General features: G+C 37.3%; 1 protein-coding gene across 1 annotated transcript; it reads right to left on the bottom strand.

Annotated features, from left to right (window-relative positions):
* Positions 1-19,038: 19,038 nt before the first annotated feature.
* On the bottom strand, positions 19,039-20,229 carry LOC110913508. The gene has a single exon (XM_022158333.1). The coding sequence runs from the start codon at positions 20,227-20,229 to the stop codon at positions 19,039-19,041; it is 1,191 nt and encodes a 396-aa protein (XP_022014025.1).
* Between the last annotated feature and the right edge of the window lie 1,415 nt (positions 20,230-21,644).

Raw genomic sequence — 21,644 nt, 5'->3', positions numbered from 1 at the left:
AACACCCCATGCACAAAAACAGAGCCTCTCGACAATTTTTCTTCATTGCAGCAAGTTCAGCACGGGGCCGTGCTCACCCAACACGCCCCCGTGCCCAAAACTCTGTAGAAATGCGCAGTTCAGGTATCTGGACACGGGGCCGTGCTCACTGAACACGCCCCCGTGCCCAGCCTTCTGTTTACTTTTGGTACTGGCAGTCTAGACATGGGGCCGTGCTCAGCCAACACAACCCCGTGTTCAGCTACCCAGTAACATAAAATCTTGTTTTTAACCCACTTTTACACATTCTAATCAACCGAAAATCTTATTTTTGGGACACATTAAGGACAATGTGTAATTTAAGTGTGGGGGGATGCTAAAACCTTGAATTTTGCAAGTCCTAATTACAAGCCTTACACAAAGCTCTATTGGAACCGCTAAACACCCCAAATTTTTTCAAAAAACTTTTTTTTTCTTTCTTTACTTGTCTTGGTTTAATTTGGGAATTTCAAAATTCTAAAAAGGTTATATTTTTACAAATTTACAACCGATAACGTCGTGATAACAAGAACCAACATAAGAAAATTATGAAATGGCATAACAAGTCTAGTTAAAATTTGGTTATATATATTTGATCACATTAAAAAACCCCATTCCCACAAAAGTGAGTTTTGAGCCTTTATTGAGCATACAAATACACATCTTTAGACTGAATGCTCATTTTTCGTTTCTTGTGTGAATAGCCGCTTGGTTCTTACGACTCTAGAACTTGCCACGATGATTCATTCCCGGTCCTTACAAACTTAAACCCGAATAAGTAAATGATGGAGGCATTAGGACTAACCCCTTTTTATTTATACACCATTATTATTTTTTTTTACCACCTACCTAAAGTCCCCCTAGTTAACCCCTTTGAGCATAAACCTTTTCATTTCTTAACCCAAAACAAACACCCCTTTTCCCACCAAAACCCCTTTTTCATTTTAAACCCTTTATTTTAGTAACAAAGCGCAGTTTTTCTTATGACTTCCTTATCAAAAAAAAAAAAAAAAGAGAGAGAAAAATGATGATAATAATGAAGCCAAAAGAAATAAACAAACAAGGTTATCAAAAAGAACTTTGTTTGAAAAATTGCTTCATTAAAATAAAAAGTCAAAAAAAAAAAAAAGAGAAAAATGATGATAATAATGAAGCCAAAAGAAATAAACAAACAAGGTTATCAAAAAGAACTTTGTTTGAAAAATTGCTTCATTAAAATAAAAAGTCAAAAAAAAAAGTCTTACGAAAACCGACGATTTTTACGCTTTTCGCCCTTTTACTAACCACTAACCCAACCACCTACCTTTAGCCCAAGCCTAACCCTTCACCCAAAAAGTCCTCTTGATATTTACAAAGGAATAAAGTTAAAAAGGAGGAGGATTGATTGCTTGGCAAGCTTATGGTAGGAATAAGTTCCATGCCGCTCTCGAGTGATTCACTAAAAATACACCTTCGGCCGAGTGTTGAGTGATCCCCCGTGAGGTATGTGAACTTGTATATAAATGAAATTTTAAAGAGGCATGTTATGCCCAAATAAGTAATTTCTCTTATGAAACGTTCTAAATAAATCATAACGAATAGGACTGTAAATAGTATAAAAATAAAACCCAATAAAGATCTTGGATTCCCAACACTCAAAGACAAGCCCAAAACCTTCTCTTCTACCCATTCCATTTGGGAGTGTAAGCCACATATTAACGAGTTTTGCTTGAGGACAAGCAAAGATTCAAGTGTGTGGGTATTTGATGTGTGTAAAATGCAACATATAAATTACATCAAATGAGGCATAAAACTAACCCTTTTTAAGTACTAATGTTGGAAAAAGTGTGCTTTTGTCTTCCTTTTGTATTTTCAGGGTTAAAAGAGCTTAAATGAACAAAAGAAGCAAAAATGCAGCCAAATCCAACATAAATACAAAGAAAAGGAAGAAACGTGGCATGCCCGACTCCTCGACAGCATCTCCCAAAGCAAAAACAAGAAGAAAGCTGAGCATGGGGTTGTGCCCAGCTGAGCATGGGGATGTGCCCAGCTGAACACGGGGCTGTGTCCAGCGGACACGGGGCGTGTCCAGCTCAACACGGGGCCGTGCTCAGCGAGCACGGGGCAGTGTCCAGGATGGTCAGCCCTGGCATAAAAGACAAAGTGGTAGAAGCTTCTATTGCCCACCACGGGGCCGTGCCCAGCGGACACGGGGGCGTGGTCAGAGTGCTGCAGGTGCATTTATTGTAATTGCGAATTACAATTAATGAAGAGAGAGAGTGTCAGACGGGCACGGGGCCGTGTCCAGCGGACACGGGGCCGTGCTCAGGCTTCTGTTCAGCCTATAAATAGGAGTGCTTGGCTTCATTTCAACTCATCCCTTGGCACACCACCTCTCTCACACTTCATCCACCACCCACCACCACCATAACACCATCATCCACCACCATCATCCATTGTCCATCGTAGAATGTGTGAGTCGTCTCGGGATCCAAGATTGATAGTAAGAGTTCTTGACAATCAAGGCCATGTTTGCCTAAGTCTCTTACATCACTTGGTGAAGACAAGTGTTTAGTATAATACTTTTTATTTTTAATCTTTTGCACTTTTTATTTGGTTTTGTATTAATGACTTTAATAACTAGTTGCTTATGTTGAAGGTGATCTTTCCTTATCGTTTGCCCGTGGTGTCTTGGCATTATTTTACTGTCTATATAAAATAAAAGATTTTCACCATTCATATCTCCACGGTCTATATGGAGGTATGTTGGCTACCTGGTCGGGGGTTAAGGGAACGGTTTGGTAAGGGTCTTGCCCTTGTTCAGCGTTTAGAGGTCCTGCTTGGGATCTGGGTCAAATTTAGTAGGATCTCATTCAATGCCCATAGGTATTGGATGGCGGGGATCCAAACTCTTTGACCCCCCTCATAAGTTAACTACTATTAATACTATAACCCGGCTATTTAGGACTGTATCCCTGCTGACTCAGACTACTTAGCCGAGGGTAACGTCACCGCCAAAAGCGGGGCCTACCATAATTTGCATTAATAACTTAATTCATTATCTTCCAATAATCCGACCCTTTAGGATTGTATCCTTGCTGACTCAAACTACTGGGTTGAGGGTAACGTCGCTTTCAAAAGAGGGGCATACTACAATAACTAAGGTAATCTCTTAAACAAGTGCAAAAGTGCGAAAATAATCAAAGGTTATACTAATACGCGAGTCGGATCCAAGTGATTCATCTTGTCTATCTGTTTTTATTTTATTTTATTTTTCAGCATTTAGTTATTTTTATTTTCTTAGTTTAAAAACATTTTTCTCACTTTTTGATTTGATTAGACGTTGAGGATAAACCGGTATTAAAAGCTCTTGTGTCCTTGGACGACCTCGGTATCTTACCAACACTATACTACGTCCACGATGGGTGCACTTGCCCATATGTGTGTTTAGTGTTAGTGAATATCGTGTTTTTATAAATTTAAAACTTGGCTAAAAGTGTAAAAGGGCTTAAAATATACATTAAAAATATAACACACTTCACGCACATCAGTACTAAAAATGAGAAAAGTGGGTACCGGTACCGAATACACCGACCGTAACATGGAGCTCATGTATAATGTTTAGCGGGGGCTGTTTGGTAACTTTTGAATGGTTAAGTGATGAATCAGTAAGAGGTCTGAACTATTAAATGCTTAAGCAGTATGAGGTCTGAACTATTAAGAGACAGTATAATGCTTAACCGTTCAGAGACAAATGTCTGACCAATTCAGATTAGAGGTCTTAACCATTGAGACTCGGTATAATAATTAATCATTCAGATGCAAATGTCTGAAACATTCAGACATTTACTCACGAAACAAACAGTATGAATCATTAAGTGTTGAACTTGTAAGAGGTCTGAACCATTCAGACCGTCATTAAAAGGTAAACAAACAGCCCCTTAATTATTAACTAACCCATGCCGGCTGAATATGTAAGCCCCAAGCCGCAACGCGGCGGGGTCTTACATCTAGTTAAAAACAAAAGTCATCCAAAATTAAAATCAATTTGCAAAAAAAAAGTCATCCAAAATTAAAATCAATTTGCAATTGAACATCTGGGTGAAGGGAGGAATCAGTGTTTTAATTCCGGGTTCAAACCTGATGGGGGCAAGGGTTTACGGATTTCATCCGATTCTCGCGTATTAGGAAGGCATGGTCTAATGGTAATCGGGAAATCGACCTTGGACATAGCCCTAAACAGAGTAGATTTACACGTGATATTCCTTGTCATTAAAAAAAATTGCAGTTGAACCTAACCTAAGACAATTTGATTCTAATTCGTTTAATTTTATCTAAACCATTTAATTTGGTAAACATAACCTAAGACAATTTGATTCTAATTCGTTTTATTTTATGTAAAGCATTTAATTTGGTAAACATAATAATAGTTACTTAAAGATAAACAATAAATGAAGTAAACCTTATTTTTATTGATTTTTTTTTTACAAACCATCAAATATTAGTATACACCATTAACTAAATTGTATAAGTAATTTGGTTCATCAAAAAAATAAATAAATAAATAAATCAAACCCTATCTCAAATAAAAACATATATAGTATTAAAGATGGTGACGGTTGTGTTTATGTAGACAGTAGCGGACCCAAGATTTCTTTTCCATTGGGTCCATTTTTTTCGGTGTTCAAATTGATAACACGAAAAAAATTGAAAAATAACAAAACGTTAAAATTTTGGAGTCGGTCCTCGTTCGGGTCGGGTCAGAGCGAGGTTTGAATTAGACCAACTGTCTTTTTCTTTCTATGGTGTCCATCTAATTCTATTTATGGGATCCTTGCAACATCTAATATACCGAACCTACGAATTTTTTAAAAAATATTTAGGTCCGGTAACCCCGACCCACTCTATGTGAGCCCGCCACTGCATGTAGACTACCATCTTATATATAGAATTGAAAAACTAAGGTGATGTTATTAAAGTGTGAGAATGAATAAAATAAAATAATTCAAAACTACGTTTGAAATGATATTACTATTATTAGATATGATATTTAAAGAAGAGTGAGAAAACCTGAGTGATCTATGAGGTTTGTTATAGTTTTCAAGTTAACTCTTGTCTTCCTATCCCTCACTACAAAAGCATAAGGCTAGACGGTATTGGGAGTCGTTCCCCTCCGTCCCGGATCGTCGCCGACCCAAACACCACGCCGTCCCCCCTCCTCGTCCTGAGTGTCACCCCTAGCCGTTTGAGACGGAGCACAAAAGGACAAAAAGTTGTGAGGTTTCGATGCTTGTTGACCGTTAAAAAAAAATTCCAATTGCCACACCAAATTCAACGGCTATTTTTTAAAAATTTACCAAAATCATATCAAATATTATAAATATTCACCACTTTTACACTATTTTTCACACCTTTTCACCCACTACAGTCTCATATCTCTCTCACATTTTATAAACACTCTTCCCTTTTTATATAAACTCAACATTCTTATATCATTTTTTACCCACTACCACCCCATCTCTCTCTCAAAATTTACCATGTCTTCACCTCCTTCACTTTCTTCATCTTCTTCGTTAACGTGGTATTCATCATCTTCGGGCGAGAATGACGCATTTTTCGAAAACATGATTATGTACGCGACTCAGATCTTCATTGGCGGATGATGAAGCGCCGTCCCAACGGCAAACTAGACGAGCAAAATTAAATCGAGACAAAGAAGGTACTTTACCTTTTTTCCGTATGTTTATTTAAAATAAAAAAAAATGTATTTTATAATGAATTTGATATATTTTTCATTTTAAATATATAGCCGCCCACGATAAACTAGTGGCCGATTATTTTGTCGACGAACCCGTGTACACAGACGAGATGTTTCGACGTCGGTTCCGAATGAGTCGTCGACTTTTTTTACGTATCGCAGACGATATGGCCCAGTCTGATCCGTTTTTTACACTGCAATACGACGCAAGGGGGCAAAGGGGTTTCACTAATTTACAAAAATGTACGTCGGCCATTCGCCAACTGGCACATGGGTACGCACCCGATGCATTAGACGAGTATTTAAGGATGTCCGAAAGAACCGCACGTCTATGTTTGCACAGGTTTTGCGAATGGGTTGTCAAATTATATAGGAAGAGATATCTGCGAAGACCAAACGCAAACGACGTTCAAAAATTATATCAAGCACACGAACAAAGACATGGTTTTCCAGGAATGCTCGGGAGCATTGATTGCATGCACTGGCCGTGGCAGAACTGCCCTAGTGCTTGGCAAGGTCAGTATACTCGGGGAGATCATGGTCATCCCACTATTATTCTAGAGGTTGTTGCGTCACAGGATCTCTGGATCTAGCATGCTTTTTCTGGTCTACCTGGTTCGCTTAATGACCTTAACATCATATACCAGTCACAGATATTTGACGATGTAGTGGCGGGAACAGGTCCAGACACAAGTTTTATTGTTTCGGGGGTGGAGTACAGGCGGGGTTACTACCTTGCAGATGGAATATACCCAACGTACTCGACAATCATTAAAACTATCCCGCACCTGACAGACGATAAAAGAAAAAAAAATTGCGAAGTATTAAGAGGGTGCGAGAAAAGATATTGAACGAGCTTTTGGGGTTCTACAAAAAAATAGCATATCATTGAACATCCAGCACGTTCGGCTATACAAAAGAGGTTACGACACATTATGTACGCTTGTATTATCCTTCATAACATGGTCATTGAAGACGAAGGTAGAGCGATATGAGAGTACGACGGAAACGCGTCTACCGGAAATTTTGTTCTAGTTAGTTTGGAAGAACAAGATTTGAACATGTTCTCTCTAGTAACGAGTACACACATCATAACCTACAAGCGGACTTGGTGGAGTACCATTTGGAACAATGCTCAAAACACGAACCAGACGACCATATGCAGGATGAAGACTAGTAGGTTTTTAATATTTTTGTAATGCTTAGGATTTTTTTTAAAGTTTATGTTTTTTTTAACTTTATGTTTTTTTTAAGTTTATGTAATGTTGTTTAATATTAATGAAAATATTTTCTTATTTTATTTGTTAAATGTTAAAAAAAGAGAACCTTAAAAAACAACTAAAATGGTGGGGTAGGATCGTCCTCCCATTTCCATTGTTTTTGTGGGATGGACCATCCTCAAGAGGACTATGATGTGGCGCCTAGGTGGCGGATCATCCTCCAAGGGTGGATAGTCACTATACCATGTAGCCTAAAAACTCATGCCTTTAAAACTAGAAGGTATGGTGAGGCTCATCCCCAAGAGGATGGGCCGCTACGTCATCAGGAGTGAGGATGGGCCTAAAGGGGATGGACCAAGGGGTGGAGGATGGGGCTATATATATATATATATATATATATATATATATATATATATATAGGGTAAGGTTCATGCGAGAACCACCCTTATTGCGAGAACCGCGAGAACCAATGTGAACACAAAATAAAATCTAAAAAAAATCAAAAAAGCACTCAAAAATTTTTTTTTATTTTTTTTAATATTTTTTAACAAAAAATCGCTATATTTCGTTCCATAAAAAAAAAAAAAGAAAAAACTTTTTTTTTTCGAGTAACAGTTATCCATGCACATGTGCATATGTATCATTACTTCAACAAATTCGGTAATACATTATCAGGAATAGACAATTGCACTTTAATTTACAATACCATTAGTAATACACTACTTTTTACATTACCAATATTCAAAATGCACATGTGCATAATTAGGTATAACCATGATATAACGTGTTTTGGTACAAAAAGTTTGTGATTTTGAATGGAGAAGTAGACCCATATACATGTTTTTTGGTTAGTTATATCTAGTGGTTGATGGTTTGGTTATAGTTGTCAATTTTTTATGTAATATGTTGATTGGATGGTATAAATGGTGTTTACATACATGTAATAAAGTGAAAATATTGTTAATGGTATTGTATTATGGATGGTAGGAGGTAATGGTAGTGTATTATGGATGGTATGATAGATGAAAGGGAAAGTGTATTCAAAGTGGTGTACCAAAACACCTTATTTCATGTTGATACATATAATGCACATGTGCATTTCTAATATTGGTAATGTAAAAAGTAGTGTATTACATATGGTAGTGTAAATGAAAGTGCAATTGTCTAATATATGTAATGAATTACGGAATTTGTCAAAGAAATGACAGAAATGCACATGTGCATGCTTGTGTATTATGGATGGAATGATAGATGAAAGGGAAAGTAGTGTACCAAAACACCTTATTTCCTGTTGATACATATAGATGCACATGTGCATTTCTAACATTGGTAATGTAAAAGATAGTGTATTACACGTAGTAGTGTAAATGAAAGTGCAATTGACTATTATTTGTAATGAATTACGGAATTTGACAAAGAAACGACACATATGCACATGTGCATGGATAAATGTTACTCGAAATTTTTTTTTTTTTTTGAAATTTTTTTTTATTTTTTTTATTAACAAAATATAGCGATTTTTTCAAAAAAAAAATAGTAAAAAAATAAAAAAAAAATTTTGGGTGTTTTTTAGATTTTTTTTAGGAATTACTGTTTGTGTTCACACTGGTTCTCGCGGTTCTTGCAATAAGGGGTGGTTCCTAACGGATCTTTGTCCTATATATATATATATATATATATATATATATATATATATATATATATATATATATATATATATATATACATATATATATATATATATATATTTATAGAGAGAGAGAGAGAGAGAAACGAGATCAGGAGAAAACGGCAAAAAGTGTGAGAACGGTGAGAACGCATCCTGGCCGAACACGTGGCGTGGGGCATGATCAGGGTCCAAGGGGTTTTTTTTGTCTTTTTAGTATTCTTTTCCTTTCACTATTTTCGTGTTTGACATGCTTCATTATTTTTTGCGTGCAAGATAATTTTGGCGTTATGTAGATTTATTAATTATTTGGCGTTTTACTGTTTTTTTCTCAGTTTCTTCTCGTTGAATTAATTCTTTTTGTTTCACATAGTTAATTTTTTGGCGTTATGGCTTTTTCCATGTCATTTTTGGCAGTTTGTATCTTTTTGTTAATAATTCATTACCATAGATTAATATTTATAAAACTACAATAACACGAAAATCAAAATAAACTAATAGTCTTCCGTAGGTGGGATTACATCAGAGATGTACCCATCGCTTTGTTCATCACTTTCTTCAGATTCCTAATCATCAAATTTCATTTTTGCGTATAACGCCATTAGCTCGTCTCTTCTTTGCTGCAGCCTATTCTTGAATATCACTGCATCTTTGGATTTTGGATCGTTTGAATGTGTTAAATCACAGAGTTGTTCAATTATAGATAGCAACCCTGTCTTCAACATTTCTTCCATTGGCCTTGAATATTGCACCCCGTTTTTGTAAGTCACTTCAAGTGTTTCTTTTTCCTCATGCAATACCCAACTGTTAAGTTTTGGTATATGAGTATCTTCAATATTATCATCATCTTCATCATCTTCTGCTGGAAACTTTCTCTCCAGTCTTTTTATTACAGTTCTCGTTCTTTCATAATCGTTGTCTATTGGAATCCCAAGGGCCAGGATATCCTTCTGAGCATTTTCATTCATTCCCATCATGGCTTTTATTGTCCTTATCGTTACCCTTCTCCTGTCAGAGAACTTTATGATGAATCATTTTTCTTTCCTTTCAAACCTCCATGCAATAACCTTAGCCATTTTTAAATTTTTTGGCGTTTTGGAGAATATGTGGCGTTTTAGTCTTTTTGGCGTGTTTGAGCTTGGGTTCTCATGGTCTTCTTTTATATTGACTTTTTTCCCGCGTATGACAGGTAATTATGGCATTTTGAAAAAGATAAATAAATTTAATATAATAAATGTTAGTAATTATGTTTTTCGTCGTTTCATTTTACTGTTTTTTGCAGTTTACCTTGTTTTGTTTTCAGACTCAACTGTTTTAATTGTGTAACACGTCAAATCTTTTTGACGGCTGTAATTATGGCGTGTTGTTTTCCAATGGTGGCTAGATAACTATTGGACTTCCTTTGTTTTATATTCTTTGCACATTGTTTCATGCACTTTTTTTATAATATTAGTTGTTCAAATTAATTTTATTATAGTTTGGTAGTTTTTTGGGGGCGTTTTTATGGCATTATGGCGTTTTACACGTAGTTGCTAATTTTGGCGTTTTGTTATATTTTTCATTATAGCATTAATATTCTTTTGTTGTTTATTAACTGACATTACAAAACAAACAATAGATAAAGAAAATTAAAAAAAAAAACAAAATAGAAGCAATTTATGATTTTAAATCTTCTGTGTCATCGGTCTCTTTTTTCTTTTGAAACTACAAGAAATGTGACAAATAAATGGCATTTTGGGTTTGGCGTTGTTTATTTTCTTTGTTCATGTGTTGAAGTGTCTTTGTGGATGTTGTAGACATAGATCGACCGCCTGTGGGTGGATGCTATCTGCCTGTGGTCTTCATTATATTCATTGAGGCCAAAGTAGCATTTACACTGGTATAGGTCTCTTCTTATCATCCAAACCTTCTTTAGGAACAAAGATGACAATATGACATATGGGTGTCATCAGTCTCTCTTTTTTCAATTTTGTCCATCTCATGCAGCAAAATCTTACTACACTCACGTAACAAATCATTAAATGAAGCTTCATGCAGAACATTACTGAGTATCAAAGAAAAGATGTTTGCTCTCGTTGTACTTTTTGGCGTTTTACATTGAGTTGTAAATTTTTTTAGCAAACACTGTGTGTTTTTTTGTGTTTTTTTGGTGTGATAAACGGACGGTGGTGAGACGTTTCTATTTATAGATTTTTTTTGGCGCGTAGTTTATGCAGGATGTTATTTTTTTATAACAAAAAATGTAATTAACATTTATCCGGATGTAAGTTTTGGTGTTATACATAATGGCGTTTCATATTTTTTGCCGTTTTTGTAGCAGAGAGCTTAAATAAAAACACCGAAAAAATACGCAGTGATAAAAATGACGTTTTGTATTTATTTGGCGTTTTATTTTTCAATGGCGTTTTATGTGAGGAATGGTTTTTTACTTTTTTTACCCTTAATGAAGCGCGTCCACGTAATAAAATTGGTGTTATTTACTAAAATGCCACCGCGCCAATCTAGTCCATAGATTGTTTTGATCGGACGACCAATAAGCGTTCTCACCGTTCTCACACTTTCTACCGTTTTCTCTAAATCCTGACCCTATATATATATATATGATATATATATATGGGATCGCTAAAATGAAAACCAGGGGACTGCTAAATTGAAAACCAGGGGATCGCTAAAATGAAAACCAGCTCGTTGTAAGAACCATGAGAACAACACCGTACGGGACGAGTTGGACCAAAAATTTTTTTCATAAACGTAGATGCGTGTATTATAAACACATTTGTAAAAAAAAAGTTCAAAAAAAAATGTCGTGTGTGTAGTTTTGAGCACCACAAGTTTGTGTTTACGGGTACCGTAAATTTTAAATACGGTACCCGTAAACACAAACTTGTGGTGCTCAAAACTACACACACGACATTTTTTTTTTGAATTTTTTTTACAAATGTGTTTATAATACACGCATCTACGTTTATGAAAAAAAATTTTGGTCAAGGTCGCCCCGAATCAAAAAGTTCTCATGGTTCTTACAACTGGAGGTGGTTTTCATTTTAGCGGTCCCCTATATATATATATATATATATATATAGGGGTAAGATCAAATAAAAAATTTATTTTGCCTAAGTAGGATGAGAAGAAATCTTAACCATTTATTTTTCAAATCAATGGTTAAGATGAAAGTGTAGGAGAAAGGAGGAGTGCAAGGGTATCTTGAAAAATCCTATTTATGGACTTTCTCTTTTCACATGCAGGGCACATGCATATTCCACCCCCGTTTTTTTAAACGTTAATAACTTTTTTATACGACATTATTTTTTCATAAAAATTTCATCGTAAAATCGAGCGTCTTTTTATCTTTAATTTGAGTACCATACTGCTATATAAAATATGAAGACTAAAAAACCCACTAAAATGTGTTGTATTTCTATGTTGTATAACATTTTTTTTGTGCTGGATTTTTGTTCTATATTTTTGTGCTAAACTTTTTATGCTGAATTTTTTTGTCTTAAATTTTTTTCTCAATTTTTTGTGCTGGATTTTTTTGTACTACATTTTTTGCTGAATTTTTTTGTGCTATATTTTTTTGTAAAAGATTTTTTGTGCTATATTTTTTTGTAAAAGATTTTTTTGTGCTATATTTTTTTGTACTAGATTTTTTTGTGCTATATTTTTTGTACTACATTTTTTATGCTATATATTTTGTACTAGATTTTTTGTGCTAAATTTTTTTGTACCAGATTTTTTATTGTATTTTTAAAAAACAAAGGGGGTGCCACATGTCATTTTGACTCCTATTTATAAGGACCAAAATGCCCTTCATTCCTACTTATTAGGAGTGCTACATGTTATCATCACAATTCTTCTTAGGCTACTTAGGCAAAATCCACTTTAGTGGATCCTTCCCCTATATATATATATATATATATATATATATATATATATATATATATATATAGGTTTAGGATCCTGTACAAAGTGCTTAATTTGTAAGAAGTGTAAGAAATATTCCTGGAATGACAAGTGTCCATCCTCTTAATTAATTCAAAAGGGTAGTTTTGTAATTGTACATTTTTGTCATTTAATTCAAATTCAACATAACTGATCCAAAAATAACCGTCCATGAGATTGTTTAGGGATTTGAACGAATTTTGTAATTTCCTGCAAGATACAATACGATTGTGTTATACGTATCTTTCAATCATCATTAATTATAAATACATAAAGGATTATCAAATCGATATCCCCATTCCAGTTGTTTAACGTCTGCGCCTTTTTTCGATTCTGGTGTTTTATATCAATTTCAATGAAGTCCAGCGATGCAGGTTAATGTGTATCATAGTGTTTTATTCTGGTGTTCTATTAAGTTGTATGGTGTTATATTATAGAAGGTTGCTGGGGATTCCAGATAAAACACCATGACTTGAATCATGGCGTGGTGTTTTATCTGGTGACATTGTTCATGGCATAGTGTTTTAAACATCTGGAGACAAAACACCACGCCATGAACAATGTCTCCAGATAAAACACCACGGCATGAATAATGTCTCCAGATAAAACACCACACCATGAACAATGTCTCCAGATAAAACACCACACTAGGAACAATGTCTCCAGATAAAACACCACGCCATGAATAATGTCTCCTGATAAAACACCATGACTTGAATCATAGATGTTTAAAACACCACACTATGAACAAGGTCTCCAGATAAAACACCATGACTTGAATCCTAGTCTTGGTGTTTTAAAATCTGGGAATGTTTTGTATTTATAAAACACTACGCCATGAACAATGTCTCCAGATAAAACACCACGCCATCAACAATGTCTCCAGATAAAACACCATGACTTGAATCTGCGATTACGTTTTAAAAATCTGGGAATGTTTTAAAGTATGAAGAAATTCGCTGATTTTTTTTGGAGATTGATGGCGGTTACATATAATTCGCTGATCTTTAGGAGTTTGATGGGTGGTTTTGAAACGGTTACCATATTTGAAATGTTGGAAAAGTCACTATTGCCCTTCAATTTTTACATAAGGTCCTTCTAATTAAAACACAATTTACATTTTATACCCTATTGATCTCAACCATTAGATCAAATATCCAATGGTTTAAAACACTTCTTACCCTTCTTACATTTTAGACACTTTTTACCATATCCCTACCCTATATGTATATGTATATGTATATGTATATGTATATGTATATGTATATGTATATGTATATGTATATGTATATGTATATGTATATGTATATGTATATGTATATGTATATGTATATGTATATGTATATGTATATGTATATGTATATGTATATGTATATGTATATGTATATGTATATGTATATGTATATGCATATGTATATGTATCTGTATGTGTATATGTATATGTATATGTATGTATGTATAGGTATGTGTGTGAAGGAGGTGGCCCGGCTTGGGCGTCGGCTGGAGGACGGGGAAGACGGGACGAAGCATAGGGGGACGGTGTGGGGGTCCGACGCCGGGGCTTGCCGGGGCAGGGCCGACCGCCATACCCTCCAGTCTAACAAACTTCTTCTCCCTCTGATCCCTACCGCAATTAATCCATATCCGATCATCATCGGATCAGACCATCGGTAGAGCTCCTATCAATCATTGTTTATGATTAATGGCTAGTTCTACAAATGATAAAATCGAAGTCTGTCCCATGCAGAAAAAGGACTGCTTTTTTGTTGAGTATGCTATATGTAAGTTTGGCAAGAATTGCAAGTACAATCAACCCCCTCAGAAAGATTCTCAGGTATACCTCTTATCTCAAAAAATTCAACATATACTTTTATTTTTCTTGTTTTAACAATTTTTGCAATATAAAACCAATATACTTTCTATTATTCTATCATACCTAGGGGTGTTCAAAAAACTCGTGGCTTGCAGCTCGCTTGAAACTCGCTCGAAAAAAGTTCAAAAAGAGCTCGGCTCGAAATTGGCTCGGTTGTAAACGAGCCAGCTCGGCTCGGTTTGTAAACGAGTCGAGCTCGTGAGCCAGGTCGATAAGGTTTACATCATTCATTTTTTTTGTCCCACATCGCTCAAAAGACAAAAAATAAGGGAGTATCTCCCCTATAAAAGAATGTAAGGAAAATGTACAAAATGATATAACTATTTATACTTGCATATTTAGCCATTTAGTTAAATATAATTGGAATTATGGCCCTTAGGCTATGAAAAGATTCATTTTTATGGCTTTTTAAGTAGTAAATTTTGCAGTTCTTTGTTAGTTCGAGCTAGATCCAGCCGAGCCGAGCTAGCTCGAATTTTAATCGAGTCGAGCTCGAGCCTCAAATCTCAGCTCGATTTGAAATTCGAGCTCGAGCCGAGCCGAGCCGGCTCGAATTGAGTTTGAGCCGAGCTCGAGCCGAGCCGGCTCGAATTGAGTTCGAGCCGAGCTCGAGCCGGGTCGAGCTTGGCTCGACTCGGCTCGTTTACAACCCTAATCATACTGGAGGGTATGGGGGCCAACCCTGCCCCGGCGAGCCCTGGCGCCGGACCCCCACACCGCCCCCCTATGCCTTGTCCCGTCTTCTCCGTCGCCCCAAGGCCGTGTGCGACGTGCCTCTTTCTCTCTCCTCTCTCTTCGTTCTCTCTCATCTCTCTCTCTAAAATCAAATCAGTTTATTTTTTTAATTGTTTTTATAAATAGTGTGGGGTCTCATCCTCCACCCCCTTGGTTCATCCTTTTTAGGCCCATCCTTACTCTCGATGACGTGGCATCCTATGTGACGGCCCATTCTCATGGGGATGACCCTCCCCATACCCTCCGGTCTCATAAAAGTCCTTTAATATTTATATGTTCATTGGGGAACACTAAAAACTAGGAACTGGGAACCATGTATTTAACATATTAAAATTCAATTTTTTTTTTAATTTTTCAGCGCTTTTCCTTACAAATACATGTAGAACTATTTTTAATAAAAAAAAAATTCAAAAACTAAAAATAGTAAAAAAAATGTTTAAAAACGGATAAAAAACGGTTAATTTTTTTTTTTTACAAAAATGATTTTTTTTTGGATTAACTTCTACACATTTTTATAAGGAAAAACGCCGAAAAAATAGTTTTTAGCATGTTAAGTTGATTTTATAAGATATATTGAACATGCTAAATGCACTGTTCATCGGTTCCCCACTTTTATATATATAGTGAAAGTGTATCGTACAATTCGCCTTAACGTACGAGCATACGCTATGGCAAGTTCGCACGTTATAAACTCAGAAAGGAAAATCTCGGATGTTGAAAAAAACCAAAATCGCATGTTGTAAAAAAACCAAAATCGCATGTTTAAAAAATACAAATTTCGCATGTTGTAAAGAAGTCGCATGTTGTTTTACAAAAACCAAAATCGCATGTTCAAAACCAAAATCGCACGTTGATACTGCATATCGTACGCATCGTACATTAAGGCATTTATACAATAATCGACCTCTATATATATATATATATATATCATAAAAATAAGTATGATCGGATGAAATAATGAAAATATTATTTAACAAATTACATTATAATGATAACAATATTTCGGTATAACTTTTTAATGATTTTTAAATCTACAAACCATTTAGTATGTTTTCATTTTTATTTTCTATTTTAAGTTACGTTATCATCCATGCTCATGTTGTACATGTATTTATAGTTTTTGAAAGATTATTTATTGCTATCTACTAAATCTGAGCAGTCTCTTCTTTTATTTTAACCTTTTTAATACTGATGTATATCTTTGTTCTTTTTTTGCAGGTTCATCAGGAAGGAAGTGCTGAAATTGTTGAAATAACACTCGTAGAATCCCTTTTTTTTTTTTGAACGGCCGACAGAAATTTTATTCAATTGTAGCAAGGTGCTACCCACCAACATATACAATGTTTGACACCCGGATACATAATTCAACACCAAACAAAAACTAAATTACATTAACACATAGCGCCCAAGTTAAAGCGACTCCAATCCTCCCATGATAATGTCTCCACTTTTGCTCTACTTTTAACCCACTGATATGCCATTGATTTGATCTCGTCCAGGCTCCTCGTCATGTTTGGTATTACCTGTCTGAATACGGCTTCATTTCTAGATTTCCAAATGCTCCAAAAGGTCACCAAGATTAGAGCATGTATAACCTTCCTTCTCTTTCTCAGTCCCGAGCTTGACTGATGTATTGTTAGTAAGTCACCAACTCGAAACGCAATAACCGGTGGGATCCTACACCAAACCGCCAAATTCTGCCATATCGATTGTGCGTAATGACACGAGACAAAAATATGATCACATGTCTCCTCATAATCCCCACAGAACACGCACATATGATTCTGAACCGGAATATTCCGCCTTGCCAAAGCGCACTTGGTCGGTAACCTCTCCATATCCGCTCTCCACGCCACGATTCCGACCTTCTTCGGGACCCAATTGTTCCATTCAAATACTCGGCTCGGACTAACACGGTTAACTGAACTAAGGATCCTCTTAATACTCGCGACTGTGAGCATTCCATCCGTTTCATGCTTCCACTTCCACACGTCCGCACCAAGTGTCAAGGAGCAACCATCTAATACAGACAACAGCTGCTGTAATTGATTTGCAGCAGCATTACCGAGTCCAGGCCGAGCCCAGGCCCAACTGAAGAGAGGCCCAGAATCAGTTAGTCTCCAGCGAGCGATCTGCAACCAAACAGTCCTTTACCATTTCCTCTTTGAACAATTCTGGGAATTTAATGTATAACGACACCTGTTCAACCCAGCAATCCAGCCAAAAAAGTGTGTTCTTCCCATTACCAACCACTGCTGAAAAATCAACTTTCAGATCAATATTTGCTGCCATATATTATGAATATTTTTCCATGGCCCCGCCACAGAAGCCTTCATTGGTATGTCATTCCACGCCCTCGATCTATGATGTATAGCCCATATAACCCGACGCCACAGTCCTATTTTTTCTGCTTTGAATCTCCACCACCACTTAGCCAACATGGCTAAGTTAGCATCCCTAAGCGATCCAAAACCCAACCCACCATATTCAACAGGAGCGATTGTTTTATCCCACGCAACCCAGTTCATTTTCGCCTTTTCTTCCGACCCGCCCCCAAAGAATACCCTCCTAATCTTATCCAGCGCTTCGAGGACTTTCATAGGTGCTTTAAACAAAGAAAAATAGTACGTGGGAAGTGAATTTAACACTGACTTAATTAATGTAATTCTCCCGCCATATGAAAGTGTTTTGGCTTTCCATATAGATAGCCTGCTCTTAAAAATTTCAATAACGGGTTTCCAATTCCGTGCTAGATTCATATTAGCTCCAATCGACAAACCGAGATGTTTGAATGGAAACGTACCTTGCCTACACCTCAGAAGAATCGCCATGTCTTGGACTTCCTCCTCACTCACACCCACCCCGAAAACACTACATTTTGTTAAGTTTACTTTCAAGCCAGAGGATAAGAAAAAACATCTCAATATCCGTCTTAAATTAATAGCATTCGATCTCGACCACTCACCAACGAACATTACGTCATCAGCGTATATTAAGTGGGACAAAACCGGCCCCTCGCTACTGACTTTAATCCCTTTAAACAGACCGATAGATACTGCTTTTTTCAATACCCCAGTAAGAGCTTCCATTATGATCACAAACAGGAACGGTGATAATGGATCCCCTTGTCGGAGGCCACGTGAGCAATCAAACTCTCTTGTTGGAGAACCATTTACTAGGACAGACGCCCTAGCAGAATACAAAGTAGCCATTATCCATCCCCGCCACCTGCTTGGAAAGTTCATCTGTGTCATAATCGAGTTGAGGAAGATCCAATTAACCGAGTCATATGCCTTATTAATATCTGCTTTGAAATACATCCCCCTCCTCTTTGCCTTCTTCAACCAACTGAGCACCTCATTTAGAATAATTGGACCATCCATGATATTCCTTCCAGCCAAGAACGCCGACTGCTGTTCCGATATTAAACTCCCTAATATCCCTTTTAGGCGGTTTACAAGAACCTTAGAGATAATTTTGTTAATAACTCCAATTAGACTAATTGGCCTGAAGTCTGTTGGCCCCATAGGATCTTTTACTTTTGGAATCAGCGCTAAAAAAGATGATGTACAGCACTTGTTGAGGGAACCCGTTTCATAGAATCTATTGAACAGTTTCACGAAATCCTCCCGGAATCCAGCCCAGCATCTTTTAATGAACTTAAAGTTAAACCCATCCGGCCCTGGAGCTCGATCCCCCTCACAATCCCATACTGTTGCTTTGATTTCCTCCACAGAGAAAGGACTCTCCAACATGGCGGCCTCATTGTCCGAAATGGTTGCCAGATTCGGACACACCAACTCCGGCCTATTAGGCATTGGCTCCGAAAACTGATGTTCAAAGAACTCTAACAAGGACACTTAATAACCACAGGGTTCGTAACCCAATCCCCATTAATCATCAACCCATTCAATCTATTTGTACTAATATTCGCATTGATAACATGATGGAAATAAGCCGAATTTTCATCACCTTCAATGGCCCACTTGGATCTGGATTTTTGCCTTAAATCGAGTTGCTTTATTCTGTCAAACTCTACCACATAATTTATGCACTCAGCCCTTTCAGCCAATTCTTCTTCCAATAGCATCCTTTGTTTCGCCAACAATTCAATACTGACCAACCTCCTCTTTTTACTACCATAAATACCCTCCCGACTTTCTTTTTCCACCTTTAGCCATGATTTGATTTTATTTTTTAGCCACCGTAATTTAATTGCAAGAGCAAGATCTTCAGGACCCGAAAACACAAACGCATCACACATCTGAAGTACATAACTTACAAAACCAGGATATTCGAACCAAGAATTAAAAAATCTAAAGGGGATGTGTCCGAAATCTGTTTGAACAGTGGATAGGACAATGGGCCGATGGTCGGATGCCACCCTATCTAATGCAAGAACTGATGCATTAGGCCACTGTTCCCTAAAACCCAAGCATACCAAGAAACGATCCAATTTACTTAGCTTTTTACCATTGTCTGATATGTAAGTGAAATTACCCCCTCCCATATTATATTCTACCAGGCCAGCCGATAGAATGAACTGGTTAAATGCATCAGCATTTGCCTCTATAAACTCAGAATTCATTCGTTCACCAGCATTTCGTACCTCGTTAAAGTCACCCATCATGACCCACAAACCTTGTAATGAGTTTTTAACACCCAAAATTTCCGTCCAAACTGCTCGCCTATTAACAGCCTCATTAGGAGCCACATTCATGAAATTAATTCTACAACCCGATGGTAATAAGAAGCCCGAAACCACAATGAAAGATCTGTTGTGAATTATATCTACGCACCTGAATACCGATGGGCACCATAAACACGCCAGACCGCCTGATCTGCCTTGTGAGTTTACCACAGCTAATTTGTACTCAGATCTGCCCCAGAACTGATTAAATAGGAACGACTCCGAATCTTGCAGCTTTGTTTCCTGAATCGCAAGAAAGTGTATCCCATAACTTGTTTTGAGGCCCCGAATCCAATCCGACTTCCGACTGCCCCGCACCCCCCTCAGATTTATTGAGAGACAATTCATCGAGAACCACTGTGAACACCTTCCTCAGCAACTAGCATCTCAGTCGCCGGCACAAAAGCATTGAGATCAACACCAATTAGCTCCCCAACTCTAATCGTAGCCTCTACCTCTTCTCTTATATTTCTATTCTGATCAGTCTCGTCCATATCTGTCACATCCCCAACTCCCAAATTAGCGGCTTCAAACCCTGGATCCCCTGGAGGATCTGCCAAATTACCGGGGCCATTTTTAGGAATCGGTGAGGAACCAACTATGTTACCAGAAGACTCCCGGACAGGAGTATTTAGATCCAGTGGTACGTTATTAATTGATTGACTAAACAGCCGTTGGGAAGGCCCCTGAGTTGATCCAACTGATGGTGGACTTCGTTCACACCTATTTCTTTTTCCCAATTGGGCATCCGATCTAGGACCCATACCATCTATCCCATCGTTGGGCCCAATATTAAAAATATCTGGCATAACCTTTTTTGGCCCACTAGTCTCTGAATCCACCAAAACCTCATTGGGCCCAACTCCATCCACTATTTTTGAATTATCCAAATTTGCCTCGTGCAATTCATTATTGCCTTGACCATGAGCCGCCACAAACGAGTCCCCATGCAGACGTTGAGACTCCCCACATGCATTAATTCCGGTAGACGGTTGGTCTTCCGGCGACTCATTGTTTCCCGTCACGTGACCATCATTGTTTACCGGACTTGATTCCGGCTGCCCATCCAACTGGTCTTTTATCGGACTTACTACCGGCCGTCCGCCCAACTGATCGTCCTCTTGGCCACACTCCTGATTTTCCAAACCCTGTTTTATCTCACCCTCCTCCAAGTCCTCCCCATCTACCGACTCCATATCTGAATCAGTGTTCGTTTCCGAATCATAATCCTCAGAACCCAACCCAGACATCTCATCCATATCCGGCTTCCGCTCCCCGACTGACTCCGACACACTTATTGCAAAAGTTCTATTATTCCACTTTATAACCACAGCTTCATCGATCCTGGACGGTTGGGAGGTTACAATCTTAACCGAAGCCATCGAATTATCTTCCTCCTGCCACGAGAAGGAGGATTTCTGTACTACATCTCCGAACAAGCCTCCTATATTGTCAAACAGAGAGTTATCTCGAACTAAAAACGGCACACCAAAGATGTTGAGAGTTACCAGCCTACTAAAAGGGATATCTTCTCCCATCCATAAGTGATGTTTCGAGAATATCCTATTAAAAAACTGGGTATGCAGCTCCATACATGTATTGGCGTACACTTTATCTCTGAAGGTTAATGTGACACCCCAGGAAAACCAGCAGACGATATGACTTACCTAGCTTTAACCTATCTAGTTTTTCAGTGAGTGCGTACCAAATTTCGGGACGAAATTTCTTTTTAGTTGGGGATACTGTGACAACTCGTAATTCGG

This window comes from Helianthus annuus, chromosome 15 (genome assembly GCF_002127325.2).
Source record: "Helianthus annuus cultivar XRQ/B chromosome 15, HanXRQr2.0-SUNRISE, whole genome shotgun sequence".
Taxonomy (NCBI): Eukaryota; Viridiplantae; Streptophyta; class Magnoliopsida; order Asterales; family Asteraceae; genus Helianthus; species Helianthus annuus.
Note: the sequence above shows the minus strand (reverse complement) of the source record. Positions and strands in the feature narration are given on the sequence as shown.

Bases quoted from the DNA above. Each gene is read 5' to 3' on its own strand.
- LOC110913508 (XM_022158333.1), bottom strand. From the start codon at position 20,229: ATGAATTGTCTCTCAATAAATCTGAGGGGGGTGCGGGGCAGTCGGAAG.